This window comes from Pundamilia nyererei, unplaced genomic scaffold (genome assembly GCF_000239375.1).
Source record: "Pundamilia nyererei isolate P.nyererei 1_Seehausen unplaced genomic scaffold, PunNye1.0 scaffold00142, whole genome shotgun sequence".
NCBI lineage: Eukaryota > Metazoa > Chordata > Actinopteri > Cichliformes > Cichlidae > Pundamilia > Pundamilia nyererei.
This window is the reverse complement of record NW_005187543.1, coordinates 390,063-405,707: the sequence shown is the minus strand read 5'-3', so window position 1 is coordinate 405,707 and position 15,645 is coordinate 390,063. Positions and strand designations below refer to the sequence as shown.

The 15,645-nt window shown below is 41.1% G+C and overlaps 3 protein-coding genes across 4 annotated transcripts; all 3 read left to right on the top strand.

Annotated features, from left to right (window-relative positions):
• Window positions 1-50: 50 nt before the first annotated feature.
• On the top strand, window positions 51-2,261 carry LOC102197045 (synaptogyrin-2-like). Its single transcript, XM_005744326.1, has 4 exons — window positions 51-222; window positions 1,037-1,274; window positions 1,424-1,557; window positions 1,640-2,261. The coding sequence occupies exons 1-4, from the start codon at window positions 130-132 to the stop codon at window positions 1,745-1,747; spliced, it is 573 nt and encodes a 190-aa protein (XP_005744383.1). The 5' UTR covers window positions 51-129; the 3' UTR covers window positions 1,748-2,261.
• A 2,779-nt stretch (window positions 2,262-5,040) lies between these two features.
• syngr2a (synaptogyrin 2a) lies at window positions 5,041-8,531 on the top strand. Its single transcript, XM_005744325.2, has 4 exons — window positions 5,041-5,265; window positions 6,701-6,938; window positions 7,059-7,192; window positions 7,275-8,531. Exons 1-4 carry the CDS (start codon window positions 5,167-5,169, stop codon window positions 7,476-7,478), a joined length of 675 nt encoding a protein of 224 aa, XP_005744382.1. The 5' UTR covers window positions 5,041-5,166; the 3' UTR covers window positions 7,479-8,531.
• Window positions 8,532-9,559: 1,028 nt separating this feature from the next.
• Window positions 9,560-15,639, top strand: cant1a (calcium activated nucleotidase 1a). Of its 2 annotated transcripts, none has more exons than XM_005744324.1 (4): window positions 9,560-9,749; window positions 13,687-14,355; window positions 14,460-14,663; window positions 14,753-15,639. In XM_005744324.1, exons 2-4 carry the CDS (start codon window positions 13,710-13,712, stop codon window positions 15,121-15,123), a joined length of 1,221 nt encoding a protein of 406 aa, XP_005744381.1. In that variant the 5' UTR covers window positions 9,560-9,749; window positions 13,687-13,709; the 3' UTR covers window positions 15,124-15,639. The 2 variants fall into 2 exon arrangements, with proteins under 2 accessions (XP_005744381.1, XP_005744380.1); XM_005744323.2 differs by lacking the exon at window positions 9,560-9,749 and adding an exon at window positions 13,010-13,185.
• Window positions 15,640-15,645: the final 6 nt, after the last annotated feature.

Below are 15,645 nucleotides of genomic sequence, written 5' to 3'. Positions count from 1 at the left end.
CCAGTTTCCACGGCACCTACGAGGTGCTTTTCAGCAAGATTGTTCAACAAATCGAAAGTACCCAACTGTAATAGGAAGGCTTTTCTTTTTAACTTAAAACTGTCTGCTAGGCAGTTTTTGTGGAGTAAAATGGAAAACACTGGCAATCTACCCTCATTGGATAATGATTCTTTTGATTGGAGGAGATTTATAAAACAGACTGTTTTGCGCACCCTGTGCTGGGTGAGTGACATTATATTAGTATCAGAGTTAGCCAGCCACATTACTCACTGCAAAGTAGTGACTAATGCGGGCTTTTAGATATATGTGCTTAAACCTGTCTACATGAGGCATGAACACCCAGTGTAGACAGGTTTAAACATTTTAATTAACTGTAAATTAAATGTAAACTATGCAACGACCGATAGTAGCAAATAACCCTGTGTCACCACACTGCCACCTGATGATGAGTGACATGTCTTAAAGGCTTTAAAGTTTTTTGCTCCTGTAGTTGAAATTTACATTTAAAAGTCAGAGAAGGTGCGCTTCCTTTTTCATAGCACAACATTTTAAGCAGCATTTTCTCTTAATCATGCAATACTAAGCGTAGCTAATTGACTATATAAAAATAACTTGACAACTAAAGATGCAAATCAACACTATCACAAACGAGGAAGTCAATGCTTTAAAGTATTTATATTCATATATTTATTTAGTGTTTGCCGTGGCTGCAGCAGGAGGAGGTAAAACAGGTGGAAGGTTAGTAGTTTGATTTCTCTCTGCAATCACCGATCTGTAGTCCAGAGCAGTGCCCCACCTACAGGACTATGTGAATATCTTTTTTCCGGACAAATGTCAAACATGTTTATTTTATGTTTGATATTCTGTGTAGGCAAGCAAGTTGATGTTGACAGAGCTCTACTTCTTCAGAAAGGCGTCTCTATTTTGTTTTCTTTTTTTAGACTGCTTTCTTGCAATTTCATAATCTTGCAATGTTGCAATGTCATGATCTTGCAACTTCACCCGGGACTGAACCCTGAGTGTCTCCACTTTGCAGGTATTCGCCATTGTTGTTTTTGGAACCATCTCAGACCAAGGCTACTATAGCCCCACGAGTAAAACAAATGGCACCTGTATGTTTAACAACAATGAATGCGCATGCAGCTATGCGGTGGGAGTTGGAGTCCTGGCCTTTGTGGCTTGTGTTGTGTTCCCCATCCTGGACGTCATCATTTCAAAGATCTCTAGTGCCACAGCGAAAGATCGCATTGTCAAAGGAGATCTGGCCTTCTCCGGTAAGTCAGCTTTAACTGCTATGCCATTTAGTTCATTAAAGGAACAAAAGAGTAGAAAAGAAGGAAGTGCAGCCTGTCATAACTTGAAGCTTTCATCAGCTGTAATCTTTTCCCCTGAATTTGTTTCTCTGCTTTGAATCACCTGACAGCGGCTATGACCTTCCTGTGGTTCATCTGTTTCTGTGTCTTGCTCAACCAGTGGACCAGAACTAACTCCGAATATGTCATGGCCGATGCTGCCCGAGCTGCCGTTGCTTTCTCCTTCTTCTCAATCATCACCTGGGTATGTCTGACGTACAACTCACAGTTGGTTTGGAATCTCTTGTGCGAACAATTAATGTACTAATTCAAATTTCTCTCAACAGGCTGTTTTGGCGTACGTTGCATACGGAAGGTATAATGTAAACCTGAACACCTGTGAGTGGCTGACTGCTTTATTTCCCAGAATCATTGGAAATGGAAATTCTGAATAGATGTTCTCTCTCCCACGGTGCCCTCTGTACAGCATAGACTTTGATTGTTCAAACCCCACACAGGTGAGATTTGGATTCGAGGCAGCAAATATTAACTTTGAGACTGACTTTCAGCAGCCAAACAGATTGGACATGTAGGCTACTAAAAGTAAAACAAAAGGAGCCTGTCTGTGTTTGTTGTTTATTTAGCTACGTCTGTAAAAGACTTTCCATTGGATTATTTAAAAAATGTTCGGATTAGAAAAAGCTCTGCTCCTCAGGCTCGTATGCGTTGTTTGTATCAGCTGTGTAACAAGACATTTTTAAATTGTACTAGAGAAAATGTGTGTTCCTGGTTAAAACAGACACTCGGCACTCCTCTGGCATTAAACGCATCACCTATTATCCCAGGCCTTGAACATGTGAATTATGTGTTTTTATAGGCAAACTAGTGCATAAATAACATGTTTACAGGAAATACCCTAATCTAATTAATGTTGATTTGTGGTAACAGTTTCATTATGTTTTTTCTCTGACAAACCAAATTAATAAACTGCAAACTAGAGTTTAGGTAGCATGTTATTGTGTCTCATTGTCTATTCCCCCTTTTTGCTATTTTTATTTGAAGTGAAGCACTTTGTAATTTTACCTGGAAAGGTGCTATAGAAATACATCTTTATTACTTACTTACGTCACAGAAAAATATTTTTAAAAAACTATATATATTTTTTTTTCTTTTTTTTTTTTTTAAATATATAAATAGTTTTTTTTTTTTTAAAGAGACTTACCGTAGTCGATATCTGTTTCACAAATGTTCACATTGTAATCCATGGTTTTTGATGATCACCGTTTATCTCAAACACGAGTCTGCTGTGTAGTGGAGCAGTGCTGTGTTGCACTTCTGAAAATAAACTATCTGCAAATGAGTATGATGCTTTATTTTGTCACACTGTCTAACTTCTTCTCTGATAACCTCACAGTGTTGCTTTGCTACTTGTGACATCCTGCCACAACCTTTATCATAGCCGCTGGGGTATTAACAACTTCCTGATTTACGATCTCTTTTTTTTTCTTTAATCATTTGAATATGAATACAGAGCAAAGAGGAGGAGGTTAGGTTAGTCTTTCTTGACTCTTTAAAGACATAAATGTTTCCTTTCAGTTGTTTGCTATAACATTTCATGACCATTCTTTGTATGGAGACAAAGTATATGAATAACTGTAACACAATCACAACAGCAATAATAGAAAATACGTCTAATTCATTTTTTTCCACTGGAAACATTTGTATTTGCATTCAAGACATCTGGAAGAATAAGATGAGTATTTTGAGTTATGGTTGACCCTCCAGTGGTCATAATAACAAACTACAACATTATATTAGGAAGCTAAATGAGTTGAAATAAAGGCAAAACCAATGTATTGTAGTACTGTATTTCATGCATTTGAGAGTATATGTCATTGTTTCTTGTATAATTATTTTTGTACCATTGTTGGCAAATAGTTTGTGCTTTGTAATTTGTTTCAATGTGCGTGACCTTTTGGTTACCTATGAGTGGGTGAGTGAATAGTATTATGATTGGTTACTTCATGGTTAAATGGCTATTTCCAGCCCTGTGCTTGTTTTAGAAATGACCGTTCTCACTCTGGTGTAGTGAATTTGAGGGACTAGCACAAACCTTGCAAAAATAAGCTAATTATCGAAAGGAAGAGATCAGATGAGAACTGAATGCAGAAGGACAATAAATACACAGCACTGAGGTAATAATGTAATGCTGTACTAAATTCAGTAACCACTTTAAAGTGATGTCATTACTTCCGTTACAAAGGCGCAAAGGAATAAAACATAAAAATCAAACATGCCTTTTTCTCCTTGTGCACTTGCACTACAGTCAACGGATGGCAAAGGGGAGGAGTGGAGATGTGAACAGTATCTTTATTTTTATTGCACAAAAGCGCAGGTGTATGCATTCGTTTTTGAGTTAAGACCCCAGCACTGTTTGTTGATGCCAAAGAAGAATATCCAGGCTGCTTGGAGCTGATAGACAGATAGACTCCTGGTGGTGCTCAAATACTTGCCCTTTTGTTCTCTTAAGTTCAATTCAGTTTTATTTATATAGCACCAAATCATGACAATTGCCTTTATATTGTAAGGTAAAGACCTGCAATAATAGAGAGAACCCCAAAACAATCAGGTGTCTTCTGTCTATTATTATATAACAATCAAAATAGCTAATGATTAAATGCAAAGAGGTGCATGGGTGACTGAAAACGGAAAACTAATTGCATCATAGAAAGCCCCCAGCACCCTAGCACTATTGCAGTAGAACTAAGGAAGGGTTCAGGGACACTTGATCCTGCCCTCTCTGCAAAACAGTTTCTTTTTTCATCTCAGTGTGAAGTGATAATTTAGTAGAAATCTGTTGATTATGAGTGTTTGTGTGAAATGAAAAAAAAAATCAGCATGTAACAGATATGCAGCTGTGTAAAAATTTATTAGATTTTTTTTTTGATGAGGGATTTTTTTTTGTGCTCATCTGTGGCAAACGTTATTCAAATAACCATTTGTTACAACTAAGGTATATAGAAGAGCACGCAACACTTTGAACCTTGGCATAGATGGGCTACAGTAGGAGAAGACCCCATGGGCATCCTGCCAGCTCAGCTAAGAACGTGAGGATGAGGCTACAATTTACACAGGCTCAAGAAAACGAGACAGCTGTTACCTGGACTGATGATTCTTGATTTCTGAACATGAAAGCGTCTACCCAGCCTGTCTTGTATCAGTGGTATAGGCTACTGCCGGTGGTGTAATGGTGTGGGGATATTATTATTTATTTTATTTTTTGTGCAGATTTAGGGCCCCTTAGCAGCAGCTGAGCATCATTTAAATGCCATAACCTTGCTGACCATGTCCATCCCTTTATGACTACCATCTTCTGACAGGTAAAGGTCAGAAACATCTTAAACTGGTTTCTTTACCTCACATTCAGTGCTCGACAGTCATTAGATCTTAGCTCAATGAGCACCTTTGGGATGTGTTCGAATCGTTCACATGATTGGTTAATCCGAATCATGGATGTGCAGCTTGCAAATCTGGAGCCACTGTGTGATGCTATCATGTCAATATGCACTAAAATCTTTTCAGCACCTTGTTGAATCTGTACCATGAAGAATTAAAGCAGTTCTGGGTGGGAAAAGGGGCCTTGAACACCAAACACGGTAAAAGCAAGGTTTACATAATAACACGGCCTCCGTAAGATCCACGGCGTTGAGGATTTAAACTTCCGGGGGTCCCGTGAACGCATCGCCGCAGGGGCGGCGTTAAAAAAGTTTTGAGGAAGTTTTTTTGACAAATCGAAACTGCCGCAGTTGTGATAGGAAGACTTGTCAGTTTGTCCTTAAACTGTCTGACTGTCGGGGTTTTCTTCACGGGGAAAATGCAGAACAGTGCTTACGGGGCCTCTTTGGCCGGTGGCGCCTTTGATTTAGCGAACTTTCTAAAACAGCCTCAAACTATTTTGCGCTTCCTGAGCTGGGTGAGTGACTTCACGGAAACGTTAGCATCACAGTTAGCCAGCTGTCACTGCACTGAGTTTAGCTTAACAGATGTGCGCTGCCAGCGCCCACCCAAATTAGTGAAAATTTTGTTTTTTTAGCTTTTTGTGCGGTCAACGCGGGACATTATCTGAGTGTCACGTTTAAACATTTTAATGAGCTTTCAGTAAAGTGTAAAAAAAGGTGTTTCTGTGGCTCTGGTTGATGGTAGCTAATAATAACTAGCAACTGACCAGTGCTGTGTCACCACACTAACTGCCACATGATGATAAGCGATCTGCAGACTTTTAATTTAAAGTTTCTGTGTTCCCGTGGTTTAAAAACGAGACAGGTTAAAACAACAGGAGTTGTTTGCTTTTTTTCTTGTAGTTTTATAGTTTAGATAATTGTCAGAAATTGAAGCTTCCGCCGTCATCTGTTGTCAAGTCAACTCCAGTTGTCAGGTGATTGGAAATGCTTAATTTGCAGGCACTGCAGTGGAAGCTTAAGTATGCAGTGTTACTAAAGCATACCTTCACAGTGCTTTGCAAGAAAAAAAGCAATACTAACAGAAAACAGACAAGTAAAAGTTGTGCTACAGTATTTGCTTTCCGGTAAGTGCATTTAAGTTCAGTGGGCCTATTAGTGAAAACCTACATCTGTGAACAAGACGGGTAGAAAACAAGGATATTTTATTTAACTAAAACTATGAATCAACTGTTTTCAAAAGGTTACTGCACTGATTTTCCTAAATCTCTCTTCTGACATACACCCTCCATACAATAATAATCAAAACAAAGGCTAAAACTAGCACTGAAATTTATAAATATTAAACTAAAACCTTTTCAAACAATATAAAGTAAACTGCAATAAGTCAATCCAGTCTGGAAACTAACTGAAACTAAACTGAAAGAAAAATGAAAAGTCACTATGTAATACAATTCAAAAGAATACAAAACTATAATAACTAATGTAGGAAAGTTTAAGTGTTCAAATGTTATAAATAAAACCAACATGGTTTTGCAGGCAAATGGTTGTCCATAAGTTCATATTCTCTTCAGATGTCTTCATGTAGAGTATTTATAAGAATGCTTAAAACCTGTTCAAAATCATACAAAATGCATGAAGTCTTCATGAATTAAGAAGCTAGAACATGAGTGATCAGTGACTCGGTGATTCGGTTGCCTTTTAAAAGTAGTATTTTCATTTTGTGTCACGTAATTGTGTAATGTTTTTCATGTTAGCTGTGTTATGAAAAAGGGGATGTGGGTCACGAATAGCTGAAAAGGTGGCGTTATACTTGTTTAGATTGGATTGACAGATATTATTTTTTTGATTAAAGAAGCTTTCTTGTAATGTGAGTCATGGTAATTTCGCAAACTCCATAGCTGCGTGGCTTAAACTTGGCCTTGACCTTTTTGTGTCCCGTCTTTGCAGATATTCTCTATCGTGGTTTTTGCAACCATCACAGCCGAAGGCTACACCAACACGAAGGAAAAAGATGAAAACGAGTGCATGTTCCACAACTCTGACAGTGCTTGCAGTTACGGGGTGGGAGTCGGAGTCTTGGCCTTCTTGGCTTGTGTTTTGTTCCTCATGCTAGATGCCTACTTCCCGAACATCAGCAATGCCAAAGACCGAAAACACATTGTAATAAGTGATCTTGCTTTCTCTGGTAAGAGTTGGTTTTCATTTTTTCACCACATAGTTTAATGAAGGAACTGTGCCATAAATCAGGAAGTGAGACTTAAAGTTAACACATGAAACATGTTTCTCTCCTGTGAACACCTGACAGCGGTGTGGACGTTCCTGTGGTTCATCTGCTTCTGCGTCCTGACGAGCCTGTGGTCCAAGACGACAAACAAACAAGTTGTGGCCGACGCTGCCCGAGGTGTCATTGCATTCTCCTTCTTCTCGATCATCACCTGGGTGAGGCTGAGGCAGAGTTCGCATTAGCTTTGAATTTGCTGTGATAAAAGATCCTAGCACTAATTCAAAGTTCTCTCTACAGAGCCTTTTGACCTACTTTGCACTTGCAAGGTATCGCCAAGGAGTGAATGAATTCGAGCAGGAATACAGAGACCCAGCCAACGACCACAATGCTCCTTACCAGAGCAGCCCCTACTCCAGCACCAGCGGGCCCTCTGGCTATCAGCAGTCACCTTTCTCCAACACCCAGGAGACTCCAGGAGCGTATCAGCCTCCATCTTATTGAAAGACTAAGATTCAAAGGCAGGAATCAAATGAGGAAGTTTTTCTTTTTAAATATGTGTGCCAGTTGTTTCTTTTACAGAGCCGGACCATTCTGTGCACTCCCCCTTCTGTTCCTGCTGAACGCGTTTGGTTTTCTGGGTGCACTGATATCTTTTTAGTTTCCTGCAATGGTGGAAATTTTGCTGTGTTGTTCACAGCGGGTAAAGTCTAAAGATGTTCTTTTATTTGCTAGCAGGTGATTGTCTTGGTTAAAAAAAAAAAAAAAATGAGAGAGAGAGCATGGCCACGCCTGAGTTGCCTTTGTACCAAAACCGCTGCAGATTTTTCAGTGCCTCCTTTAGTTACTATTGCGAGTGCAGTTTGCTGCTGTTCCTATCAAAGCACTAATTATCAGAAAGGTTAGACTTAGTGTAGTTCATTAGGAAATCTGGTTTGCATTGAAAATTTTTACTGAATATGTAACTGTTTAGTGTTTACTTCAATAACTGCAATTCAAACATACAGCTGAGTATACTGCTCTTTCACCACATTGCAAACTCATATTATTCAATTAGTTGGTAGATCAGAAGTATCGGAAGTCTATAACTACTGTAATGCCACGTGTTTGTGTCTTTTTATTAAGTAATCAACCACTAAATAGGCTTTCATGCACTGAAAAACTCAGTTTGTTTCTGTTTGACATTTTAATTTGTCACATTCGTTTCTTTTTATAGTTTGGCTTTTACAGGTGTTTTAATTGATTTATATTGGATTCTTCTGTTGAATTCTTTGCTTAGGATTTTTAAAGTAATCAATGCCATAAATGTCTCAGCCATAGGTTTAGCAATTCTTTGATGTTGTGGCAAATTTGGTATTTATTTTCTTTTTTAATACTGTTAAATTCAGGTACATGACAATCAAATTGAATCATTTTCCACATTACTTTTTCCCCCTTGCTTTTTCTTCTCCTCTGCACTTTTGCTTTGTCACCGCTTTGCAAATGTTCCTCATTAAAGTGCCTTGCACAGTGATCCTGTATCAGACGGAGTGTGCCAAATAAAAACAGGTTTTAAAACTCTGAGTCAGACTTCATTAAAAGAAAAAGCCAAGACTGTGTGTAGTTCAAGCCTCTGCCCCTTTGTCAAATATTTGAATAGTAAATGTGGAGGAACACTTGAGGTGTGGAGACAGCAGGATCCAGACAACGACTGAGGTACTAAGATTTGAGTAATGCATTATAGGTTAAAATAAAAGTAAGTAGAAGTGAAAGTTGCTCCCTTGTCTTAAGAGGAGACCACAACGGGAAGCTCCACGTTTGATTTGAGTTTTACAGCAGTAGTCCTTCCTGATGCAACCCTGAAGGGGATTTTTAAAAAGTAAGGCTTAAAACAGGATAAAATAAAAATATCAATTAAAAATGAACTGCAATAAAGCAAAGAAATATATTAAAAGTTAGGTTTTTGTCTTAATTACGGCAGAATTTTCATTGTAACAAACTTAAATAGACACCGGTTATACTTTTATTTGAGAAATCTACACAAAATCTAGAGTGAATGCTCATATTCTAACACCTGTCTTCTCTATCCAATAATATGAATCATAATAAACATGGAATAGTAGCTTATCTCTTACAGTACTGTAAGCCTTTATCATAAAGGCTTGCAGGCATAAAGGTATAAAGCCTTTATACCTTTGAGCAAAGTGTGTATGTGACACATGTTCTGAACTTCTTAAATGTGATAAACACAACCTGTAAAAGAAACAAAGATAGATGTGATCTCGTGGCCAAGGTAGCAGCCACACAACCCATAACATAAAAAAAGATTCTAAAATGCATCGTAAAAAATAACATCCACAACACACAATATTTAAATAGATAAATGAAACCTCTCAAAGTCTCTTGTATTCCTTATTCTGTTTTTTTTTTTCACCAATAGTGAGACATGTTTAAATTTTGGTCTTTCTTTGCATTATTTAATGTATGTAAAACTAAATTAAATTCTAAAGAAATCCATAAAGCATAATAAAAGTATAATAATTCTCACAGGTAGGCTGAAACTTTAAGTTATCATATTTCCGACGGCCACTGAAGGCAGCGTTCTCCCCCCTCCCTCTGCATCGACTACACGTAAGCACGACATGGTGCTGTCGTCATCAAACTGACATAGGAAGTAATGATCGGCTGTCCGGACAACGCAAAAAGAGGAAAAGGGGCCGAGGAAGGAAGCGACACAATAATGACATCCAAGCTCCGACCACCGGCGGACTGAGAGCTGAAGATCCCACATCTGCGGTGAGTAACGAAGCGGGAGGAGGGGTTTGATCGGAAACGTTTCAGGTGGCCGTTACTGACGGCATCTGCGTTTTAACCTCTGCGCTCCTGGCAGGAGAGAGCCACAGCAGCTAAAAGCACGCTTGCAAATGAGATGATCGCGTGTGTCAGTGCAAAAGCTTCGCCTTCTTCACCGAGAAAATCAACTATGATGGTCCGGCAGACATTTAATTCCCTTACAGGTTTAGTGTCTCAGCGCTTAAAGGCCTGGAAATAAAAACTTGGGTATTGTCCTGGTTCACCCGCAGCTTCTGTTATCTTCTGGGAATCTGCAGACAGCGCAACCACGTAACATCAGGTCCATAGTGTGTGATGCACATTTGTTTGTGGCTCCTTGACACGCAGGGCATTTAAAACCCGAGTTAAAGTACTCAGTAAAAGTGTTTATTGGCCTCACACACACTTTGAAGGTCAGCCTTACCAGATGGCATCGTTTATGGGAGCACAGAGGCAAGTTTATGGTCAGAGAGGCGCTTGAAAGGACACTCATTCAACATTATGTACAGTTGCTACCAGGCAGGGGTGGGTTTAGAGAACTTTAAATTATTCAAGTAACTTAGAGACCTGCAAACACAGATTAAAATGCTTGACCATAATGTGTCTGATTGTAATTTTTCTGATCTATTATCCAATTTTAGTGAGCCTGTGTAAACCGTAGCTTCAGTTTCCTGTTCTTGGCTGACAGGAGAGACACCTGGTGTGGTCTTCTGCTGCTGTAGAGATCCAAACGTTTCTGGCACAACTTCACCTACTTCCAAGGTGCGTGAAGAGGTCCATGGCACACTATGGACCTGGTGAGGTGAAGACTCCAGCAACACATGAGACACTAGGGAACAACTTTATTAGCAGGCCAACACATTTCGGCCTGTGGCCTGAATGACCCTGATGAAGGCCACAAGTGTTCCTGGAGTCTTCATCTCACTTGTTGTGCTGCTGTAGCCCGTCTGCTTCAAGGGGCAATGTGTTGTGCATTCAGACATGCATACCTTGCTTCCAATAAGTGCTCATTTAACGACTTGAAGCAGCCCAGACTAATCTCCTCTGAGAGGCATTTCCACCCACTGCCACTCACTGGTATTTTTCTCCCTTGTGGACCATCCTCTAGGGATCACAACCCTAGAGATGGTTGTGTGGAAAAATGATCAGTTTGGCACCAGCAACCATGCCAAGTTGAAAGGCACTTCAGTGACCTTTCTTCCCCATTCTGATGCTCAGGTTGAACTCTTACGTTTTTAATTTTGCTTGTTTGATGTTGTCAAACGGTTGTTTTGAGGTGCGGTGCAGCTGCAGACACAACTAGCCAAATCTATTGGTTCATTTTAGGAGAAATGCCGTCAGCTTTTTAACTAAGTGGAACGTGATCATTCCGATGAGCAGCCTTTCACCATCATCACCATCAGCTAGGATGCCAATTCTAAGCAGTTCAGTGTTATATTAGAGGGAAACGTCTGTGCTTTTCTTTAAAAACAAAGGCTATTTCAAATTCATCCCAAACTTTTAAGAGTCTTCTTATCACCCAGCGCTGCAGTCTTGTCTTCACTGCGTGGGGAATCTGAAACATGAAAGTATCGGGCTGAGAAGCTGAAAGGTTGCTTTTTAAGAAGCTGTCTGTGCTCTTAACATGTTTCCAACTAAAGTCCAGAAGGTGTTAATCACTTATTAACAGACATTACTGCGTCTCAGAGTCAGTGAGGTTTCCTGTGCGACTATGCTGCTCGCAGTCCTCAGTGTAATGATTACATCACAGGAACGCCTCTGATTGTAGGTTTGCAGCTAACTTCTATTCATATGTCCAGGGCTGTGGCTTTTCACCTTTATGCCGATAGTTGCTGAGCACTTAATAAAGGTTTTCGTAACCCTCGGTACCTGTTCATTCATAGGCGGTGATTAATAACAAACTGAATGAACTGCGTTGTCTCTCAAAAGGCTTTGCCCCTTTGGACTTGGTGATAATCCTCCAAGTGTAGGTAAAGTTCACAAGCTTTGTAACAACATAGTCATGGTTGCAGTGCAAATGATCAGTGGGGAGAAAGACAGCTTTCGAGCTCAGGACTACTTGTGGAAGGACTTGTGGAGTAAACTTAATGACACAGGATCAGCGTGCGGGCAGGAGGAGACGAAGGGGTAAGCTGCGTCATCTGATTGTGTTGTGGGGCACAAGCAATTTTTACACCAACAGTCAATCAGCAACACTGTTTCTATTCTCAGCTACTCACTGAGTTTAGGTACAGTGGCGGGCCTCAGAGAGGGAGACCCGATGCTGCTGCCACAACGGACGGCTGTTTGGCTCAGGGCCCTCGTATGAAAGAGCCTTTCAGCTCCTGCTCCCCTTTAAGAAACGCGTTCAGGTTTCGGGGTATGATCCTGCGGCAGCTGGGCTCAGAGGAGCTTTAGGGTTGCAGCGCTTTTCAGGAGACCCTCTAACAGCGGACAGTTCCACTGCTGTGTTTGGGTTGTGTTGATTCAGCTGAAAGGTCACACGCACTAGTTTATTGGGTGTGTAAGCAAATAACAGGAATGTAGTTTTCCCAAGTTACAGGCCTTTCAGCTCTACGTGAGCTTGTAAAGTAAAATAAAAATGCGTTGTTTAAATTATTCCCAATTAATCCCGCTGTTTATCTGTTATCTCACTATCACGTGTTTTATCCGAAAACAAAATATTTAGGACGCTGCAATTCAAAAAGGGGTGAAAACTTCACAAGTTTGGATGATTTACCTGAAATAAAAACAGGGAAGAAGGGACAGAAGGTCCTGACAGATTAATCCAATTGTAACAATCTTTATTTTATATATTTTTAATGAATACAATGGGCTTTTGGACAGCTGGTAGGGCAGGATTTTTCAGTGTTCTGACAGCTTATTGAATGACTAATTTGTACTCTCTGTCCTTCTTCAGCCATCTTTATATATTTGAACAACGGCTCACGCACACAAAAAATCAGATATATTCAGATATGACAGAAGATGTCTGAATATATCTTTAAAGCGGCTGGACTTTCTGCAGTAAATCAATAGATAGTTTGAATTATTGGCCACTGTACATTTCAACACTCATGTTTACCATATTATTACACTACATGTGACGGCTCATCAGTGTGACAGTTGCTCAGTGATTGTGTACTTCCTGAATAACTTGTTCAGCCGCCCTCTTATTACCTCAGAGCAAGCTCCTCCCATCACCACGTCGACAAGACTCATTGTCGGGCGCTTGACGGCCTGTATTTGTATTTGATATTCACCTAGAGCGGTTTCTTCCTCCTTCTAAGCAATCAATGTTCAACCAGTGCTCCCTTTTTCCGCTCTGACTCTAACACTTAGTAGGATAATTAAACCAAAAAAAAAGAATGAAGCTATAACCTGAAATGAGTCATCTGCCTGCCATCGCTTATGGAAGTGTGTAAGTTGAAGTTAATTATTTTAATTGCGTTCATTCTCTCATTTGTGGATTAAGAGAAATGACGAAAATGAGCCTTTTGGTTAAAAAACTAATTGTCGTTTTTCGAATATTTTTTTCTTAATACTTTTGCGTTGTCATTTTGCAAAGTAGTGTTTTAACTACCTTGCGATATCACCTTGGGTCAACACACCTGAATCAAATGATTAGTTCATTACCAGCCCTCTGGAGAACCTCAAGACATGTTGAGGGGGAAATTTAGCCATTTGAATCAGCTGTGTTGGATCAAGGACACATCTAAAACCTGCAGGACATCGGCCCTCGAGGCCTGGAGTTCGACACACCTGGGCTAGAGCAACTTTATGTGAATGGATGACCTCACTGTGGCTTGGTGCTGAAAAAAGGATCTCCGATAACCTCCATGTTGACACCAGAGAACCAGACTGAAGTATTTTCCAGTGGCCTCTCTGACAGTGAACTCACATTCTCTCTATTTTTCTGTAGGTCACTCCAAGCCTGGTTCCCCCATGCCTGCTTCTCCAGGCTATACTCGACTTGAGCATAATGAGCCTATGAACCCGCTGCGTATCTCCGTAGGAGGCCTCCCCATGTTGGCTTCCATGGCCAATGCCACCGACCCCCGGTTCCGCCTTAAGTGGAGGCCCATCGTGGCAGTAGCTGGCTCTGTGGCCTTAATCCTGCTGCTTTTCATGCACTTCAGCTCGGGTTTACGGTACCGCTCCTACGGCTCACGCAGCTGGAGAGTCAACCCGAGCGACGGCCACCAGTCGGATTTGCAGTACAATGACACCTACCCGCTCAGTCCACCCGAGCGCACGTCGAAGGGCACCCGCTATCGCATCGGCGTCATCGCTGACCTGGACACCAGCTCTCTCAGCGACAAGAAGATGACGTGGATCAGCTACATGCGGCGGGGGTACCTGCTGGTGTCAGAGAGCGGTGACAAGGTGGCCGTTGAATGGGATGTTGACAGGGTGGTGCTGGAAAGCCACCTGTCGGAGAAAGGCAGGGGCATGGAGCTGTCTGAGCTGGTGGTGTTCAATGGGAAGCTTTACAGTGTCGATGACAGAACGGGTGTAGTCTACCATATAGATGGAGAAAAGGCTGTACCCTGGGTCATCTTACCCGATGGCGATGGCAGCGTTGCAAAAGGTTGGTGTTGCACTGATATCTCTGTTATAAACAGTTCGATCTTTTAGATGATTTGTTTCCACTTTTCATTTGCTTTGCATTTTCATGGTGCCTTCGTCTGATAGGATTCAAAGCCGAATGGCTGGCAGTGAAGGACGAGCACCTATATGTTGGTGGTCTCGGGAAAGAGTGGACCACCACTGAAGGCGAATTTGTCAACAACAATCCAGAATGGGTGAAAGTCGTGGGCTTCAGAGGCGACGTACAGCACAAGAACTGGGTTCCCAAGTACAAATCCCTGAAATCCGCCGCAGGGATAGAGCAACCAGGTAAAGACGCAGATCTGATCTTGCTAACAGCCGCCTCCGTTTCCATCTCCGTGCTTTACTCTTTACCGTGTTTCCCCGAATCTCCTCAGGCTATTTGATTCACGAGTCTGCAGCATGGAGCGACACCCTACAGCGCTGGTTTTTCCTTCCTCGCCGCGCGAGCAGCGAGCGCTACGAAGAGACGGCGGACGAGAGACGCGGCACGAACCTCGTCCTTAGCTGCTCGCCAGATTTCAACGACATCAAAGTCAGCCGAGTGGGTGTACTTAATCCTACCCACGGTTTCTCCTCCTTCAAGTTTGTCCCCAACACTGATGACCAGATCATCCTGGCGCTCAAGTCTGAAGAGGACGCTGGGAAGATTGCCACGTACATTATGGCCTTCACACTTGATGGGCGCATCCTTTTGCCTGAAACTAAGATCGGGGATGTAAAATATGAGGGCTTGGAGTTTATATAGAGGGCTCACACACAGAGACACTCACACTTGAGGCCACTTCACTGTGGTTCTAGTTTGTTTACAGTCACTGTTGAACTTTTTGCACTCGCTGCTTCCTCATTGAGTCTAAAACACATAACTCCAACCGTTGAAGCGACATCGTCAATACAAATAAAAGAACTAATGGCTGAAAGAGTAAAGTTTCAAGAATGTGCGGATCGGGTTGTGGTGGACTGCGTTCTTCCTAGGCCAAATGTGGGCTTAAAAAGTACTGTAGCCTTTCTTATAATGAATGTACAAAAGCTAATTTATCAGACTGTGATTTGCTTTGGTTTTTTTCCCCTGAAAAATTCATCTTTATGCACACACTATACACACTCAGAAGGTCTAAGGTTTTTTCCCCTTTGCTCCATATTCCACAGTATCACTCTGTCCACACGAGTATTGTCAGTGGGATAGCAAAAGCCTTGTTTTTAATCCTGTATATTGTTTGAAGACTGTTTTGGTGATTTTATCCTATGTAGTTTTGTTTGGTTTTTTGTG